Consider the following 18,615-nt stretch of genomic DNA (forward strand, 5'->3'; position numbering starts at 1 on the left):
AGCGTCTCCCGTTGCCCCCTCCAACGACGGACGTTTTTCTCATCGATCCTGAAGTCCTGCCCGGCTTGAAAGTTTGACGATGCCTCTGCAGCTAGCACAATTTTTTGATTGAAAGCGGCACTGCAGTGGCATTGCCTGTCTGGTCAATGAAAGACAATGATAATTTGAAGTTTCTTGAGCCTTCAGGACTGCATTGCATGCATTCTTCACTGTATCCCAGTTCTTGCCTTCCTTGACTTTGTTTTACTTGCAAAATTACACCCCCAATTAAAGTATTTCAACAACAACAAAGAAATGATCAAATTTTTTTGGAAAGATGTGCTCTTTTGACTTGTGGCAAAGAGTTGGTAAATTAGCTGAGACAGGCAGTTGTGTGGAGTTCTAATGTTATTCTAAGTGCTAGTTATGGATGGTTTAGGAGTACAATTATTTTATTGTATTTAGGCCACACGTATCCCCATGCTGCTGCAGAATTTGAGAGTTACAGACTGGTGTGCAAATTGTATGAAATAAGTACCAAAACTGTGCATATCTATTGTATTAAACATTGTGGCAACGTGCCTGAAAGTTTTATGCATATTTCACTTTACCTTTGACCCCTTTCTTGTCTTTTGTTTGCAGGCTAATTTTGAGGCATCTCCAAGGGCAAAAATGCTTTCACTACTTGGTTACGACCCTGATGATGTGACAAGCCAGGTAAGTTTCTTTTCCAAGCCATGCTTATACTATTCTTACACTAACCTTATTCTTGCACATACATAAAAACAATAGTTCACTAGTACAATATAAACAGTAATAACAAAAGAAATCAAAAACGATTGCAGGATATAAATGCTATATCAAAATAGGCGGGCAAGGGAATGTATATCAAGACATAATTTGGATAGTTAGGATGGTTTTTGTGTAAAGGGAATCTTGTGAGGCTATTTCCATGACTACATGATCTATGTCTTTGTTAAGTTCATTGTAGCACCCACAGTCAAGTACATGTCTTCTTAAAACGTCCTAAAAGTAGATTAATGTTATCACTCATGCTAGACGTTGAAGCGTGTTGGCACAAGCAAAAGCCTTGTGGTGCCATTTATTGGATGTGAACTGGCTGAGTAACAGGGCAAGATAATTTGATCGAACTGAAGTAGGAAGCAAGCTAAGGGTGGCCACCATGCTTAAAAGGAGAAACACGCATTGCTTCCATTGTGTGCTTTAATCTCTCATGCAAATTAGAAAGCCAGTGTGTTTGTCAAGTGCTAGTGTCTTTTCATTTCAGTGCATGAGAGTGAAATGGGAACAAGTCTGCAAAATGATATGGTATAAGTGTTTCACCACCACTTAATAAATCCTGTGATATATAAATTAAACCAAAGCCCACCTCTTCAGTATGTGTCATAACCTAGACACTGCTTTCGCTCATTAAGTTCTTTATATTTGTATGAGTTGCCTGAGACATATGATTTTAACACTGCTGATCTTATTTCCCTCTAAAAGCTTCACATTATTGTAGTTGGACTTCAGCATACCTTTAGCCTATGTGCAGCAAAATGGGCGTATGATATTTTTTTCACAAGACTGCTACTAGTGCCCTCAAAGCAAAGAAAATATGATGACGAGTTCCATAATTTATTAACTCTGCAAATGATACCAAAAGTATATGAACCACAGTGAGGGTCACAGTTGGTGATAGTGCAGGCTTTTTGTAAATCAAGGTTAACTGTTTGAGTTAACGTGGCTGTTTTAACCCTGATAGATCTACACACAGTAGAACCTCGTTTATGCATTTTTTGAAGAAAAAAAGAAATATCTGAAGAAAGAGGTGTACTAAACTGTAAAATGTTACATCTGAAGTCACTAAAAAATTTGGCTGACTTAACTGAGTACCATCTACATAGTATGAAGCATTGTGCAAAACATTTTAGCATGAGACACTGATGTGCATGAAGCTGGTAGGGCTCGAGTAGCCTGCATTGTCGTTTTACTATTGCTAGCGCTTAAGATTGTGCCGGGAAATCGTACGAAATGGGATTGTATCAACAAAGCTTTAGTGTATTGACCTCAAAACGCCCCAACAGCATTCCACATCAAAGAAAATGAAAACAACTTGTTCACATTTATTTCTAACCATCGAGAGTACATACCTGTAAAAAAGTGAAATGAAAATTGAGTAAAAATATTTAGCATGCTGAATAATTAATCATTGGCTTACTGAAATTGACACAACTGAAAATTTTATTGGTGTGTCAGACCCACTACTACGTATGAGCCTTGTGTTAAATTTACAGCACTTGAATCAGAATTTTGAGGTATAAAATTCAGCATATCAAAGATAGTATGTTGGACTTTGTGGGGTTAAAGTTGACATGAAATGTTGTCCAAGTGTTCTACATTTTGATTAGTTGAAACATGTAGTTGAAATATGAAATGGTTGTGTTTACTGTGTTACGCTCTGTGTATACCGGCTCACTCTAATGAAAAATGATGCACAGAAAAAGTAAAGGCTAAAAAAGTAAAGGTTGAGGATTAGCTGGAAAGTTTCTGTATTTGTCCAGAGAGAAATAATTTGCATGTTGGAGAACTGTGCAACCTGCATATGAAAGCTCCTCTCTTGTGGACAATCTCATACATGAGCATCACCAACCGGGGTCAGACCAGTCTCTTCGCAGCTGACCCTCATGTGCTGGGTGTTTCACGCTTGACATTATCCAGCTTAGTTGAAAAGTAAGGTTTTATAAGAATGTAGACCACACTGATCCTGAAAAGGGGATAGCTTTTGTGTGTAAACTTTAAAGGCATGTTTAAAGCAAACATTGAGTCAACACTTCCAGAAGTTGGTCTGTCAGGAAAATCCAGGAAAAATTCCCAAACTGCCTTTTGTTTCATGTTTAAATGCAACATAAAAAGTTTGTTTTTTTATTGGATGTTGACTACTAATAAATTATTCTATTGAATTTAATTTACAAATTATGAACGGGACTCTCTGACGTTTGAATTTTTTCGCAAAAACCATGCCCATGTGATCAATTTTTTTTTATTAGAGTTTCCAATGGGAAATCATTGAAAACTCATGAATACAGCAGAAATTTATTGCAAGCAATGTTTTCTCAAAAGCATTTTACTTGCACCAACAGTATGCATACAAATATGCTATACAGTAAGAGATTAAAAAAAAATGTCCAGCAAAATTTATGGCTATCAATTTGTTGTCCTAAAAACATGTTTCATAAGAAGAATAAATGTGTCAGAAATGAGTCAGAAGAAATGCTTGAGCAGTCGCCGCAAGAAAAGGCACCGTGCGAAGTCGTACCGAAATCACGACTTCGCACACCCCAGCCTACAGGAATGTGTGAACTGCAACGAAGAGAAAAACCACGACAGAAGAAAAAAAATATCTGAACTTCGGCTGTGCATGGCTATATTTAAGCTACCGGAAACACGAAAACAGTGGCCGTAAAAAATGATAGCATCTCCTCCACACATGCCTTTGAGGTAGCAGACAATGTGTGCATTGTCACATGAGCGAGCGCTTTGAGGCAAATAAATAGAGTTGTGTGCCCTGGTGAGCGAAAGAACAGTTTCAAATGACTTTAGGTGACTCTGTGTAGATGGCAGCACCTCTCAACAATCATTGGTGTAGAATACGTGTAAAATGTCAAACATAAGACCAGCGCTGTATATGTACATGAAAAACTATGAGGGATGGATCAGCGGCCCCGTACATGTGCAGCAAAAGTCCACAAAGTGTTAATGCTTTGATGGTTAATGCCGTAAATGTACAGTGCTGCAAACAAGTCCCGTATGTTAGTGGTGCCATCTGTATGTTTGAAAAATGTGACAATTTTTTAGCTGTTTGTTGCCCAGGAAGTGCTGCCACCCTGTGTGGATAAAATGAAGCCTTCTTTTTTTTTTTTTTTTTTTGCTCTGTAGTCACTTGGTTTTCATTCCACGGCTGTTTTTACACTAAGGTTTCAGTTAGAGTGAGCAGCGGTTAGTTTTGGTTTTTTCTCGCGTACCGTTACCGTTCGTTGCACTTCTAAAAACTGATGTCTATCTGGTTTCTAATCTCTCGAAGGGTCACCTCTAGATACTCGCTCATCTATTGCTCATAGGGGTGCGATTACATCTGTTCACAGGTGGATGCTGGTAGTATTTACAAACGATGCCGCCGTATACAAACAATGCTAGCTGCCATGCTTGCGTTTCTTTTCTCGAGACTTGAATCATTAAATCTTGCTGCCCATCATTGGCGACGGAACAAAGAATTACTGCAAGTGTCTGACTTGTTTGGTTTTTCTCACGGGCACACAACCATAGAGTTTTTTTGCATGCGCTCACATACCTGGTTCAATTACGCTATGGGTGTGCACACTGGTTGCTCTGCTGCAAGTGAGTCGAGCGGCAATTCCTCCGATGTAGACATCTGATGCAGACAACCCAAGGGTTGAATCAGAATATATCTGTTTCAGTGTATTTTCTTTGTTATTCTTATAAGTATTTATGGGAGCCCATCTGTATGCATGAATAAACAATGTGTGTTTATCTACATAAAACATTTTTTGTCACTTTATGGTTGCTCTAAAAAAATTGGGGTAAATTTTTTCCAAAATAGGTCAGTCTGAAGATTTTAAATTTGCAGTAAAAAAACTTTCAACCCTGGGGGGTCACATTTGGCGAAAAAACTCTACCCTCAAAGGGTTAAATCATGAGGATATAGTATCATGGCTTCACAATGCTGGAGTCAATCCTGTCCTACGTCTACATCATTTTCTTCTTTGCACAAGCTCCGTTCTCAGCAAAGTGATGCTTTGGACACCTTACAGCGTTAATCCATCCCTATATCTTTACAAACTGTTTGCTTTTAATGGCGCTTCAATGCAGTACATTATATTTAGAATGTGAACATTGAAATAAAGGAGAGGGGTGGGGTGTCACTAGTGTAGTTAACATTTTCTTTTTTTAACCTTGGCCAGTTGTCACTAGCTGGCCATGAATCGGAGGACACAGATGACCAGGACCTCTCCAATGACATTGGCAGCTTGTCACTCAATGCAACGGTAATATGTACTCTCCTACCCATGCCTTGATCATAGTTAGCCTTAGCTTTCTGCATGGCTATGCCTCTTGTGTTAATCGCAGTGGTGCTGCATCCTGCCACTGTTATGAATCTGTACCACTGTTGCATTGCATAATTCCTACTTGCAAGGGAATTTTTGGACCAGGCAACCAAACGTACTAGTTTAAAGTCACATCCAAGGGACCCTGAAACTATTTTGTACAAACATAGTCATTAGGGTAGGTCCTTCTGATCTTTAAGGGATGCATTTAAGCGCTCTGCACAAGGTTTTAGAAATGTGCATCACTACCGATCGCAGCCGTGCTGCACCTGGAGTTTTCAGCTGCCCCCTCACAATTGACGTAGTTAGTCCAATTGACATCACTTGGGCGAGCTATCCGATTGGATATCGATGAATCATTTTTCCAACTTTGTGGTGAACAAATGTTGCTCATAATACATGTAGTTGGAATGCTGGTTAATTTGTTTCTATAAAAAAAAAGCAACAGAAAGAGAATACACAATGACAATTTGTCCCTGCACTCAAGCGCATCCAGCACACAGCAAGTGTAATCTGCTTCTGTTACAACATTCTCTGTGTTGACACGAGCTGCACGATCAGTGTTGGTCTTGAGCTTCTTTTTCGCGAGCACCATGGATCACCCTTGCTCCGTTGTAGGCTGTGAATTTAGTGATTGGTGACATGTCAAGCTGCGACATCATGTCCCTCTTCAAGGGTACATGTGGCTGTAGTGCATTGGGCTATCGGTGCCAGTATCTATGTGTTTGTGGCCATCACTTTACGCCAGAAGATTACTACCTCAGTATAGAGTTTTAGCATGTCCGGTATTCGAGTAAACATGAATTGCAAGTGGACTGGGGGTTTTACCGCATGAACGGAAGCCGCAAATGTGAACAACCTGCATGGTGCAGACACCTGCTGGCACAGAGCTGAACCAGACAAACATAGGGCTAATATAGCAGTAACCAAGTGTATTCTACTTTGCTGCTTGTGTAAATTTTTGGCAGGAGCGTAATCATGAACATGTTGTCGTTTTGAATGTTTAAAATGTTTTACACTTGGTTACAGCAATATTAGCTGTGTTTGACTGGTTAAGCTCTGTGCCACCAGTTGGCTGCATCGCGCAGGCCGCTCACGTTTATGCTAAAGCCCCTTCATTACAGCGGTAGTAGTATGGAAAGGCTTTAGTTTATGCCTTAGCACATCCGTCAAAATGCCCAGCTCGCCTGTGGTTACCAGGTGCGCGATCGGAGATAATTGTTTGAAATGTGTGTTTGGTTTGTGTTCAGTTTTGCCTCGCATGATTGACCTAGGCTGCAGCCTAGGCCAATTGCGTGAGGCGAAATTGAACAGAAACCAAACGCAAGTTTTGAACAACGATCTCCGATTGTGCCCCAGAATACCGGACATGCTCAGCGCTTTGACAGAATGTTCACAACGCACCCTGCTTGGATTGCTCTTGCGAGTGATCGACGGCCAAGCGGTTAGCGGAGAGGTTGGAGAGGCTTCGCGCGCTGGATCCAAGACAACCAGAAGTAGACGTCACGACGTCACATCTTGACGCAGAGCCAGTGAAGGCAGAGGCTAGCTCCTATCACTCGGCGAACGAGTTGAGACAAAGCATGGCTTGGCAGGAGGGTAACTTGTAATCGTTCGTAGCTCTCTTAATATGAGGTGCTTCACTTAAATTGTGGCGCTAATGTTTTACTGTAACTCTACCCTACGTGTCTGCAGAATTTGTCTAAACCGTTTTAGGGACCCTCTAATAGAGGCTTACGCTGGTGCCGATGGAACCTCGGATAGGTTACGCAGATCTTTTCATTTATATTTAATGTCAAATGCCTGAGAACAGAAGGATGGAAGGATAAGGGGGTATACACCTTTTCAGCATTTTGCTGTTTCAGATTCTCCAATTATTCAGGATTACGTGTATGAGCTATTACACGCAATCTGCTGTAGAAAAACAAAAATGTTCTTTCACTCAATACCCACCATCATCTGACTAGTCCCTTTGGGAACGACTGTAATATTTAACCTGAGCTTGGCGCACACAGATTGAATATTAGTTATAGTTTGAATAATCCTATCGTCGCATGCCCATATTGCCATCCTTCCCACTTTCATACTCCACATTATGTTAGTGGCTGCATTATACATAGTCTTGTAAATTCAATATGTATTTCAATGACATTGAGTCAATTAGGTGTTTCACACTAAAGGAAAACAATAGAGGCTTGCAGCTTGTACTGTGCTATAGATGTCCTGCATGTATGTGGTGCAAAGCGCAGGGAAAAACAAAGATGCTGTTTTTTTCTACGTAGTGGTCATATTGAACAGTGCACCAGCACCTATTTTTGGTTGGGTACTACAGTCGAACCCGACTATATCGAACCCGTTTACATCGAATTATTCTATATATCGAACAATTTCTGGTCACGGTATAGTTACAATGAGTATATATAGCAAAAATTACGCTTACATCGAACAAATATTTGCAGTGACTCCCGATATATCGAACGTCAGGCGGCGGAAAAGTGCCCCCAGAGGTTGGCTTTCCCTCGTGGTAGCGGGGAAACCCGGCGGCGCGGCTCCATCCAACCGCTCTCCCTACCGTGACCGCGCTATCTCGGGCTGTTCGGGCGAGCCGTCGACACTCCCCGTATCGCGCATAGTGGAGTCCATTAGGCCACCGTCCTCCCTCTTTTTCTATCATCTTTCACTTGCCACCCCTCTCCCCTGACGACGCTTCGCCGTGCTCCCACACGGGTTGCAGAATCAAGCGTCCTTCCTTTCTTTAGATCACTATCTAGCGACACTCCCCACCAAAAGATGATCCTGGCCCGCCTACAGCGCTTCCTCAGACAGCCAATCAGAAGCTCTTGTGCTCTCTTCGTGCAAGATGGCGAAAGTGCGAGTTGTCTGGCTGCTTCTCTGGTTTATCGTGTTTGCGCCTTGTGGGCCTTCTCCCGCAGTGTTGCCGTGATGAAGCGGCAGAATTCGCCTTTCGTCGTGAAGCTCGAAATCGTAAATCGCGTCGAACGCGATGAGAAGTTGGATGTCCCCGCAGCGTGCAAGATTCCGAGGAGCACTCTCGGCACGATTAGGGCTGAAGTGGCCAGGCTCGCAACCCGGTGCCCATGGCGCCCGACGCATACGCACGGCCGTGTACGAGGGGTTCTTCATACGTGCCGGTTTCCGCGTGCTCGGTGAGGACTGTAAATTCTGATGAATGCGACGAAGCCGTTGCCGGTGTTGCCGAAGTTTGGGGCTAGCTGACAAAATTTCCGGTACATTCGAATCAACGGTGGACGAGTTTATGAGTGCAGATGATGGTGTCGCGACCACGGTAGAGCCCGGAAACGAAGACTACATCGCCGACATCGTACCGAGCACAAATGACAGTAGACACATTGAGGAAAGCAACTACGGTCCTTTGCCCATATCCTCCGAAGTGATTGGTGCACTCGCATTAGTCCGGCGCTTCTGCGCGAATGCGGAAGGTTGCGGCCTCAGCTACTCCGACTCCTTAGACAACGTGGGGAAGTGCGTGCGTCGCAGGCAGCGAAATTGCCCAAACAGAAGAAAATGCAGGACTAATTTATGCCAAGCTAAGCTAGTTTCGTTAATAAAGTGATTTTATAAATGGTATGTGCTTTTATGACATCCAATTATTTAGCAGGCTTATATCGAATTATGCTCTATATCGAACTGATAGGCGTTTTTTTGCGAGTTCGATATAGCCGGGTTTGACTGTAGTGCAGATTTTGCCTTCCTCATTTGTCATTATCTTTGCATCATTACATGCACTCCTGAACTTATTGATGACAAATACGCTCAGTCACAACTGGAGCAAGGCCAAAAGCCTCTGAGTTAACGAGCATTTGATGCTGTATGATAATATGCCGATTGACGAGACCAGACGCATCGTGTGAACTGCTCAGTTTTCCAAATTTACAAGGTTCAAAAACACATTGTATTAATAGTCTATAGTATTTTACTTTTGGCAACATGATTCCAAAGTCCCAATATGTTAAAGAAACTTGCTAATAAATGCATCTGGACATTATTATTCAGTATTGAATTCGATATTCTTATTCAATTCTTATTTGAAAACTGATATTCGCACCCCACTAATCATCATTATACATTCGGTCTATATGGGAAGCATGTGGCTGTGCTGTGCCTTTGTCTGAATAATTCAGTCTGAAAAATTGGTTAGCTACTGTAGTATATCTCTTTATTGTATGCATGTTGCTTAGTGGCTTTGGCCGTATGTTAGCCATGTATTTTAGATCTTGTAAAAAGAAATTATGTTGATTAGTCCCCGCTTTTTTCCAACAATAATGTTGGAGCGCAGCTTTCTTACCTGCTTGAAAAGTGGCTGAAGTGCCATGCCTGCTGCCCAGCATAGCTTGCAAGGTCACTTGAGCGATGCAATTTTGAGACTGTGCAATGAAAATGGCCTTTCTGCATGCTTGCTGCATGCCTGTTTTTATGCTCACGTTTTCTTCTTTTTCATTTTGCTTATTCAGCTTGCAGGTTTGGAAATCTTGCTGGTACTGCTTTGCTTTGTCCTATTTTTCTTTTTCTTTGTTTTCTCTCCTATGTCTGTCTTTCCTCTTCCCTTTGCATGGTCTTATGTTGTGACTAGAGTGATGAGGATGACTCAGAGCGGTGTAGTTCTCCCTCCTCAGACTTCAGCGTAAGTTGCTATGCCCCCTGGCTTTGCTTCTATTTACTCTTTTGTATGCTGTACTTGTGTATGGGGGGATGAAACATTAACTTGGAAAAAAACATTTGTCGTTTAATAATGTAGTTCTATATGTAGTGTGGTGCTGATGTTAATGGATTTCCTGTCCTGATGTCTAATGTGGGCTTGGTACTTGAGGGCTTGAAAAAAGCTTCGCACATGTGTACCAGTGATCAGCCCTTACTACTACACTTCAAAACAGATGACCAGTCCACCATAACTCTGCACTAAGCAGAGCTTAGTTATTGATAATTTTTACCAATTTTATATTCAGCTCCAGTTACTAATACAAGTACTGTATAAGTTTGGAGCCTGAGCAAAGCTAAATAAATTGTTGTAGTTTAAGAACTGCCAAGTGAAAACTTATATTAAGGTTTCTGAATGTTGGGCATATCGAGTCGTGTTTGAGTTAGATGTTCAAAGTTTATGAATACTTTCCTGTAATCAAATTACAGCTAAACCTCGATACAATGAAGTTGGTAAAATCCGTACTTTACTTCATTATATTGCATAAAAACCTTTTATACAAATATCTACATTTACCAATGGTTTTTTCATACACGGAAAGGGCCGTAAGATTTCTTAAATTATCGGACTTGAAAAAAAAAATTGTTGAATTGAGAATTGGTGACCGAAGTTTCATGCTGTGTCGATGATATCTTCACATCTACGGCACAAAGCAAAGCGTGCACAGCTTTCGTGTCCACTCCACCGCCGCGGCTGATAGTGTCTCCCGCAGGGGCATGACGTTATTATGAAGGGCACGAGCAGAGGAAAGTAACGCTTCGTCTGCCTCCGACTTCAATGTGTCTCCGAAACTCGAAATCATGCGATCTCCAACACTAAACATACCTGAAGACTGCACACATGAAGCCACGGCCATCTGGGCTCGCATCATCTATGTATGCACCTGCTGCAGATTAACTTTAGATAGGACATGCAGCCTGCGTATGCGCTCAACCGCGCTGACAGCCATAATAGAGGAGGAGATGCACGTTCACTCCCCCCCTCCCCCTCTTGTGCGCGTTTGATCACGTTACTGCGTCGTCATTGCACCGTCACCCTCACCCCCTTCCCTTGCTTTGGTGGGAAGACGGGCCCCATCAAGCCATCATTCTTCTCGGCTCACCCTTACGTCCACTGCATACGGCATGTGGGGCGTGATAAAATCTTATCGCATTTTAACTGTATACAGAGTGTGATGGCAAAGGGTCTTGCTGCTACACTTCTCCACTTTGGCGGTCACTCTCTGTCATGTGCATGCACGGCAGTTTCCATTTATTATTTCGGTACTATTTCTTCACGGCGGCAGTGAAATATCTTTATGTTGAAACCGTGTATAGACACACTTAGTTAAATTGAGGTTTAAAATACATGGTGTCCTATGGATATGAAGTTATAAAAAGTTAAACAGTTCGTTATATATGTATAAGTTTAGTATATCGAGGTTTAACTGTACATATATACTGCAGTCTTACAATATACTTAATGTAGCTGTATGGAGCAAAGATGTTAACAAGTAGTGGTAATTTGTTGGCTACTTCATATGCCCTTAAACTCCTACACTCTCTGCTGTTCTCATACCATTACTGTGGAGATAGAGGTTACCGGACAAATAAGAACAGTTAAAACTTTTGCACATTAACTTTCAATGCCATAAAGTGGATGTCTCATCTTTAAGCTGCCTGTAGTTTTTAGCATATTCTAATTTTATGTTATTCATGTTCCATATGACTCCTTAACACTGCTGTTTACAAACACAGCAAATAATGCGCTGTGGAGTTATGCTTAGTTCCTTCTGTGAGTGATACTAGCAGCCATATTTAGTTTTTAATTATAACCAGCCACACTTTCTACATGCGTCTGGTTTTGTTCAGGTATTTTGTTGTGCCATTGTCATTGTTTCAATAATGCAAACTTTAATTACCTTTCACTTGTTGCTTATTTAGTGTTGTTGAAATTTTGCATTAAAAAACAGTGTGCGGATCCAAGCTGTTCCAAGTTCCTATTGTGTTTTTATGTTGCATATATCATACACCCGAAACCAAAATTTTTTTGTTACATATTCACGTTTAAGTTTGAAGATATTGTTACTTAGATACCCCAGTTTCACTATCAGAGCCATCAAGCCAGCTTCTTTCTAGCTGTCAACTCTTTCACCATGGCAGTGGGTTACATCCTTGAGGCTATATATTATTAGACTTTTATATGCCAGTTTAGAAGGCTGTGCAAGCATTTTCACGGTGGTAGACATGCAGAGCTAAGGATATTCCTCACTACACAAATACAGATTTGAAAATTGCAGTTATTTTCACAGGGAATGCTCAGATGACACACACCAAATGGCTCTCTAAAGCAGTAATGCAAACAACAGAGAGCCTCTCATTCACATGTATCATGCTATTGTACCCAGATTGGGCACAATGGTGGCTTAAAGGCACCAAGGAGTGACCTTTTGTTGTCCTGGACACTGTTGTGCACTGCTTTTTCAAGCCTGTCTTCGTAGAGTGCCATATTATTTCTCTGATGCTGTTTCTGCAACAGCAACTGTGAAATGACACTCACTAAGCTCGACAGAAAACTTGTACTGCTTAAGAAACTTGGAACACGCAGCCAGAAAATGACTACACTGGACAACTGGTATGAGTCTCAATGGCTCAGTGTGTGGTTTCTTTTATTTTCTTTATTCTTTATTCAGTGAGTGCCCCACTTTGCCAGAAAGGCGTTACAGCAGGGGGGTTACAGACTTAAATAGAACACTTCTTCATCTATACAGCACACTTGCGTCTCTTGCAGCCGGTTCCAATCTCTGATGGTCATCACAAAGAAGGAATTGTAAAACATAGTTGTCCTTGCACGGTACTCTTTCACTTTGTGTCGGTGATCATTTCTACTGGATATGTAATTGGGTTGATAAAAGTAGTTATTATAAGCAATTCCAGTGTTACCATGAAAAATACAAAAGAAAAACTTCAAGCGCAGTTTTTTTCTGCGTAAAGAAAGCGATTCCCAACCCAATTCCGTTTTCATAGCGGTACAGCTATCTGTCCGCTTGTACCGCCCTAAAACAAACCGCGCAGCTCTATTCTGAATTTTTTCAAGTTTATCTATAGACCTGGCCTGCATCGGGTCCCATACAGGGCATGCGTACTCTACGATCGGCCTAATACAGGTGAGGTAGGCTGTGTTCTTTAAATTCTGGGGTGCCCATCTTAGGTTCCGTTGGATAAAGTTAAGAGCCCTTGCTGCTTTACCAACAACATAATCAATATTAGCATTCCATGAGCAATCATGCGATAAAACAACACCAAGATATTTGCATGTCGGTTCAGTAGCAATCACATACATATTCAGGCTGTAAGATGTTTCAATTTGTTTCTTTTTTTTGGAAACACGCATGTGCACACACTTTTTTGGGTTCAACGTCATTTGCCACTTCTGGCACCACCTTGCAATACGATCCAAATCGTCCTGCAAAGAAACTGCGTCACTTTCGTCCCTAATCTGCCGATATAAAACACAATCGTCGGCAAATAAACGCATGCGCGATGAAATACCCACAGAAATATCATTAACAAAAATTAGGAATAAGAGCGGTCCAAGGACGGAGCCTTGTGGCACGCCTGACGATACACCAACATAGGAGGAACACCTCCCATTTAAAAGCACGCATTGACGCCTGTAGTACATTCTGGTCAAAATTTAGAATCTGCAGTTTGACGAGGAGAAGGGAGTGCGACACGGTGTCGAAGGCCTTTCGAAAATCTGAATAGACACAATCTCTTTGCCCACCCTCGTCAACGTTGGAAGCCAACTCATGAAAAAACTCTACAAGTTGCGTGGTACAAGAAAATCTTTTGCGAAAACCGTGCTGCTCATTTATCAGAACATTATTATCTGTAAGATGGGTCAATATGTGCTTAAATAGGATATGTTCAAAGAGTTTACATGATATCGATGTTAATGAAATGGGCCGGTAATTTGTTACATCCTTTTTTGAGCCACCCTTATGAACCGGAACAACATGGGAAATTTTCCAATCATCGGGTAAAGTGCCTGTTGAAAGGGACTTAGTGTAAATTATGTAAAGGTAAAGCGAAATGGGCGCAGCACATCGCTTCAGTACACGAGGAGAGATACCATCAGGACCAACTGCTTTGGATTCGTCTTGGCTTTCAAGAAGAGAACATATACCACGAACACTCAGTTCCACCGGCGGCATCAGTGGAAACGTGCTTGGGTGCGGTTGGGAAGGAGCGTCATGCTTAGGTAAAAACACGGATTGGAAATACGTATTTAAACATGTAGCTTTAGCTTCCTCATCGACTATAACCGTATCATTAAAATTCAGTTCGCTGACTCCAACATTATCAGATCCGCACTCCTTGATATAATGCCAGAACGACTTGGGATTAGTTTTCATTTTATTATTGAGCCCCTCAAAATATCTCTCTTTTGCTTTTTCGACACTTGCTTTATACTGCTCCGTTAATGCTTGTAATTCTTTCGCCTGCTCACTGCTTCCAGTTTTCTTTAATTTACGGAAAACTCGTCGCCTTCTCCTGATTTCTCTCAAAATACCTGACGTCATCCATGGCTTCTTGCATTTATTAATCTTGCCTGCTTGCATTGCAGGTATATACTTATCCACAAGGGCTAACACCTTATCCTTAAACTTAAGCCATAAATCGTTTACACCATCGGTTTCAGCAAGGCACTCAAACACGGGCAAATAATCTTCTAGCTTTTGAGCTATGCTTGAGTAGTCACCCTTGCTGAATAAAAAAATTTCTAGTTGCACAACTTAAGGTTCTTCTGCTCTCTTTTTTAATCTCTGCAACAACTGCCATGTGGTCACTGATACCTGGAATAACACTGACATTATTCACCAAACTGGGGTTATTCGAGAACACGAGGTCTAGAACGTTATTATTTCGAGTTGGGCAAGTAACAAATTCAATAAGACCAAAATTGTCAATAATATTTTTCATTTCTATGTTTACACGGCACCCAGTGCTGCTTACACACATTCCATCACGCTATTCTAAGTCTGGCAAGTTAAAATCACCAGCAAGAATGAATGGTCTGCTTGAAACTTCAGAGATAATTTCATTCAGCGATTGAAGTGTATTGTAATCGGAGTTCGGTGGTCGGTAAAATGCACCTACGGCGAACGAAGAATTATCATCTAGGGTTACTGTGCACCAAACAGATTCGACATCACACGGGATGTCTAAGGCGGCAGATTTCAGGGAACTTCGCACAAGTAAAAATACACCGCCCCCATGGCTCGACCTATCTCTACGATACGCGACAAATTCGCTCGGAAAGACTTCACTATCGCCGATATCACGGTTCAGCCATGATTCCGTGCCAATAACTACGTCAGCTCTCACCGTCTCAATTAGTCCTGCCAATTCTTCCATCTTATTCATTACACTTCTACAGTTTATTAAAACGGCGACCAGGTTGTGCCGTGTTATTTTTTTTTTCAGGCAAGCATCATTTTTTTCTTTTTAGTGGAGCAACTACCCTCTTTTCGTCATCCCATACGTAAGTTTTTTCACCAAGAGTAAGCCTATCAAAATTCAGTTTAACTTTTGTTTTCTCGCCTTTGTGCGCCTTACCGTATTCCCATAATCGCTTCTGTACTTCCCGAGTAGCTGGCGCATAATCCTGATCAACTCTGATCTCTGACCCCTTAAATTTTCTTGCATTAGACAAAATTTCTTGTTTTTCTTTATACGAAGAGAGGTTTGCGATAATCGGCCTCTTTTTTTTGTTCTCGGTATACACGAATCCGATGTGCTCTTTGTAGTGATGTAACTTCAATTCCCAGCTTGTCGCCAACGATCTTTTTAATCAATTCCTCTGACTGGTCCCACGTTTCCGCCCTGTTGTCATCCACTCCGTAAAACAAAAGGTTTTGTCTCCGACCTCTGTTCTCTAGGTCAATATTCTTAACCTGCAAATCCCTGAATACTTTCTGAAGAGTCTCAAGTTCATCCTTATGTTCTGAAACTGCTCTACCAAGGTCCTGAACTTGTTCCTTAGTTGCTTCAAGGGTGCCTTTTATGTCCGCTATCATTCCTTCATGTACGGCGATCCTGGATTCAATAGCATCTAGCTTATTGAAGATTGCAGTCTGCCCTTTTTGCAGGCTTTGCAATATTTCCATTTTGACAGGACCCGGATTAAGTTCGATATCGCCGGAAAGCAACAAAAGCAGGAACACGTACGAAAATCTGTTCAAAAATAGAAAAGACCTACTTCGAGGCGCACGCGCTCGTTTACGACAACAAGCATCAGCAAATACCATAGTGGGAGGAGCCGGCAACGCACACAATAGTCGTGAGACACGAATAGGGTAATGCAAACCAACCTGCGTGAATAACAGGGGAATCAGCTGCATGTCTGCCAGCGTGCCGGCTCCAAATCCCACGAGGCAGAAGCGTCGCTCATTTATATAGTGTCCACACTGGTCACGTGGGCGTCGATTTCCAGCGGCGATTGGTTGAAGGCAATCGCTCGAATTCCACCACGCGCCGAGCGCTGCACTGAAGATAATGGGTCTTGAATTGTCGATGTGGCTTAACAAGTCGTGGGGTGTGATACCCGCCGAAGATGAAGGTACCGCTGAAGTTCGGTTTTGGCCATGATGAAATTCTGCGCTGCCGACAAGCGCACCGAGCCAGAAGGTGATTCCAAGACTTGCGAGAGCCTGCGTGAATAACAGGGGAATCAGCTGCATGTCTGCCAGCGTGCCGGCTCCAAATCCCACGAGGCAGAAGCGTCGCTCATCTATATAGTGTCCACACTGGTCACGTGGGCGTCGATTTCCAGCGGCGATTGGTCGAAGGCAATCGCTCGAATTCCACCACGCGCCGAGCGCTGCACTGAAGATAATGGGTCTTGAATTGTCGATGTGGCTTAACAAGTCGTGGGGTGTGATACCGGCCGAAGATGAAGGTACCGCTGAAGTTCGGTTTTGGCCATGATGAAATTCTGCGCTGCCGACAAGCGCACTGAGCCAGAAGGTGATTCCAAGACTTGCGAGAACCTGCGTGAATAACAGGGGAATCAGCTGCATGTCTGCCAGCATGCCGGCTCCAAATCCTTATGTAGCACTCGTAAAATAAATTATAGCTCACTACTACTGAACGGCGAGAAACCGTTGTTGGAATTGACCGACTTTAATCGGTTGTTGAAGGCCAACTGCAATGAACTTTTACTTTGGCTAAATTGTTTAATGGGCTCGTAATTGCCTAAGTTTCTTATTACAGTCAAATCTCATATAACAAATCATGCAGGACTGCCGAAAATCGTTTGTTATTTTGAAATATCGTTGTAATAAAAAACTTGCAGTTATAAGCCAGTGGACAAACCTAGGAATGAAAATGACGTACCTTGGCAGTAGACGCGTGTGCAGACAAGCATACTCTCAAATAAAAATGTTTCACTCACTTCAAAGCTGCTTTATTTGAAGAAATCAGTCATTTCTTCTGGCACGTGCAGCACGCACGACTGATTAGGAATGCGTCTACATCTTCCACTTAGCGCAATACCTCATCGGGTATGTCATTGCATCGAGCGATGAAAGTGCGGACTTTGTTCATGTGCACTAAAACATCAATGTTCGACACGATCTCATCTTCTGTGTTCAGTGACCCACAGTCGTCTTCCTTCAGGTTGTCATCGTCACTAAAAACGTCGTGAGCGTAGTTAACAATCTCTTCGGTTGCAGGTCGGCCGCCGTTTGTGCTGTGCCGTCGCTCTCCACGTAGTCGTCGAAGGAAGAGACGACCGACAGCAGTTCCACAACCTCAGTCCACAAGTCTCCTGGGTTGTTGTCGGTCACCTCCAGGTCATGTTCAAGCTGCACAGGTGCTTTGACAAGTCGTGCTTTTCGCCAGCAGTTGATAATGGTGAATATTGATTGCAGTCGGCTGCTTTAGGCGGAGGTTGATAATCAACCGCTGCACAAGGTGCTTACGAAATTCTGCTTTCACACTCTTTATAATGCCCTGGTCAAGGGGTGGCAGCAAGGACGTGTTGTTTCACGGCAGAAACTTCGAGCGAATGTGCGTCAAGCGAACATTCACAATGTGAGCAGAGCAGTTGTCAACAACCAGTAGAATTCTTCGGTCATCCCTCCTCATTTGGTCGTCGAGTTTGATGAGCCACTCGGAAAAGAGTTCTCTGGTCATACAGGCTCGTTTCTAGGCATGGTATTCTTACGATAACCACATGTTTTTCATGCAGCAAGGCTTCGCGTACTTGCCGATGACAAGCGGTTAAATTTTCTTCGTGCCAGAGCAGGGCTGTCACGTGAAAATGTGACTTCTTCCCTCCTTTGCACTGCTGCCCTTCGAAGTGCATCGTCCGGTCTGGCATGAGCTGATAACATGCGGTCTCATCCGCATTGAAAATATCGTCTTCAGAGTATGATTCAGCCACCTCTAGAAAACAATCATTACGCCAGGAATCTGCGCCTTCTCACTTAGCAGCCTTTTTCTTGCCCGAGACTACCTGCCAAGTTATTCCTTTCATTTGGCGGAAACGAAAAAGCCAACCTGCACTGGCATCGAACCCAGTTATTTCAAGTGCATCGGCAAATTCATGGGCTTTTTCTTGGAGCATTGGGCCAGACACGAGAACGTTTTGCAGTCTGGCATATTTGAACCACGTGAGAACAGCTTGGTCCACATTTTGTAATTTTCCCAGTTGCAGCCTTTTTCTCGTAGGAGCGAGTTGTGATTCCTGTTGAAGTTTGACAATCTTGTCTCGGTCGTTCAAAAT

General features: G+C 42.5%; 1 protein-coding gene across 5 annotated transcripts in view; it reads left to right on the forward strand.

Annotated features, from left to right (window-relative positions):
- Positions 1-18,615, forward strand: part of Sec31 (secretory 31) — a 238,353-nt gene that overhangs the window by 77,866 nt on the left and 141,872 nt on the right. For 3 of the 5 annotated variants that reach the window (XM_050195734.3, XM_050195737.3, XM_050195736.3), the window contains exons 11-13: positions 622-696; positions 4,962-5,045; positions 9,718-9,768. In XM_050195734.3, coding sequence (XP_050051691.1) covers positions 622-696; positions 4,962-5,045; positions 9,718-9,768 — 210 coding nt within the window. The remainder of the gene's footprint in view (positions 1-621; positions 697-4,961; positions 5,046-9,717; positions 9,769-18,615) is intronic. The other 2 variants (XM_050195738.3, XM_050195739.3) reach the window with 2 other exon arrangements.

Source organism: Dermacentor andersoni, chromosome 1 (genome assembly GCF_023375885.2).
Source record: "Dermacentor andersoni chromosome 1, qqDerAnde1_hic_scaffold, whole genome shotgun sequence".
NCBI classification, from domain to species: Eukaryota; Metazoa; Arthropoda; class Arachnida; order Ixodida; family Ixodidae; genus Dermacentor; species Dermacentor andersoni.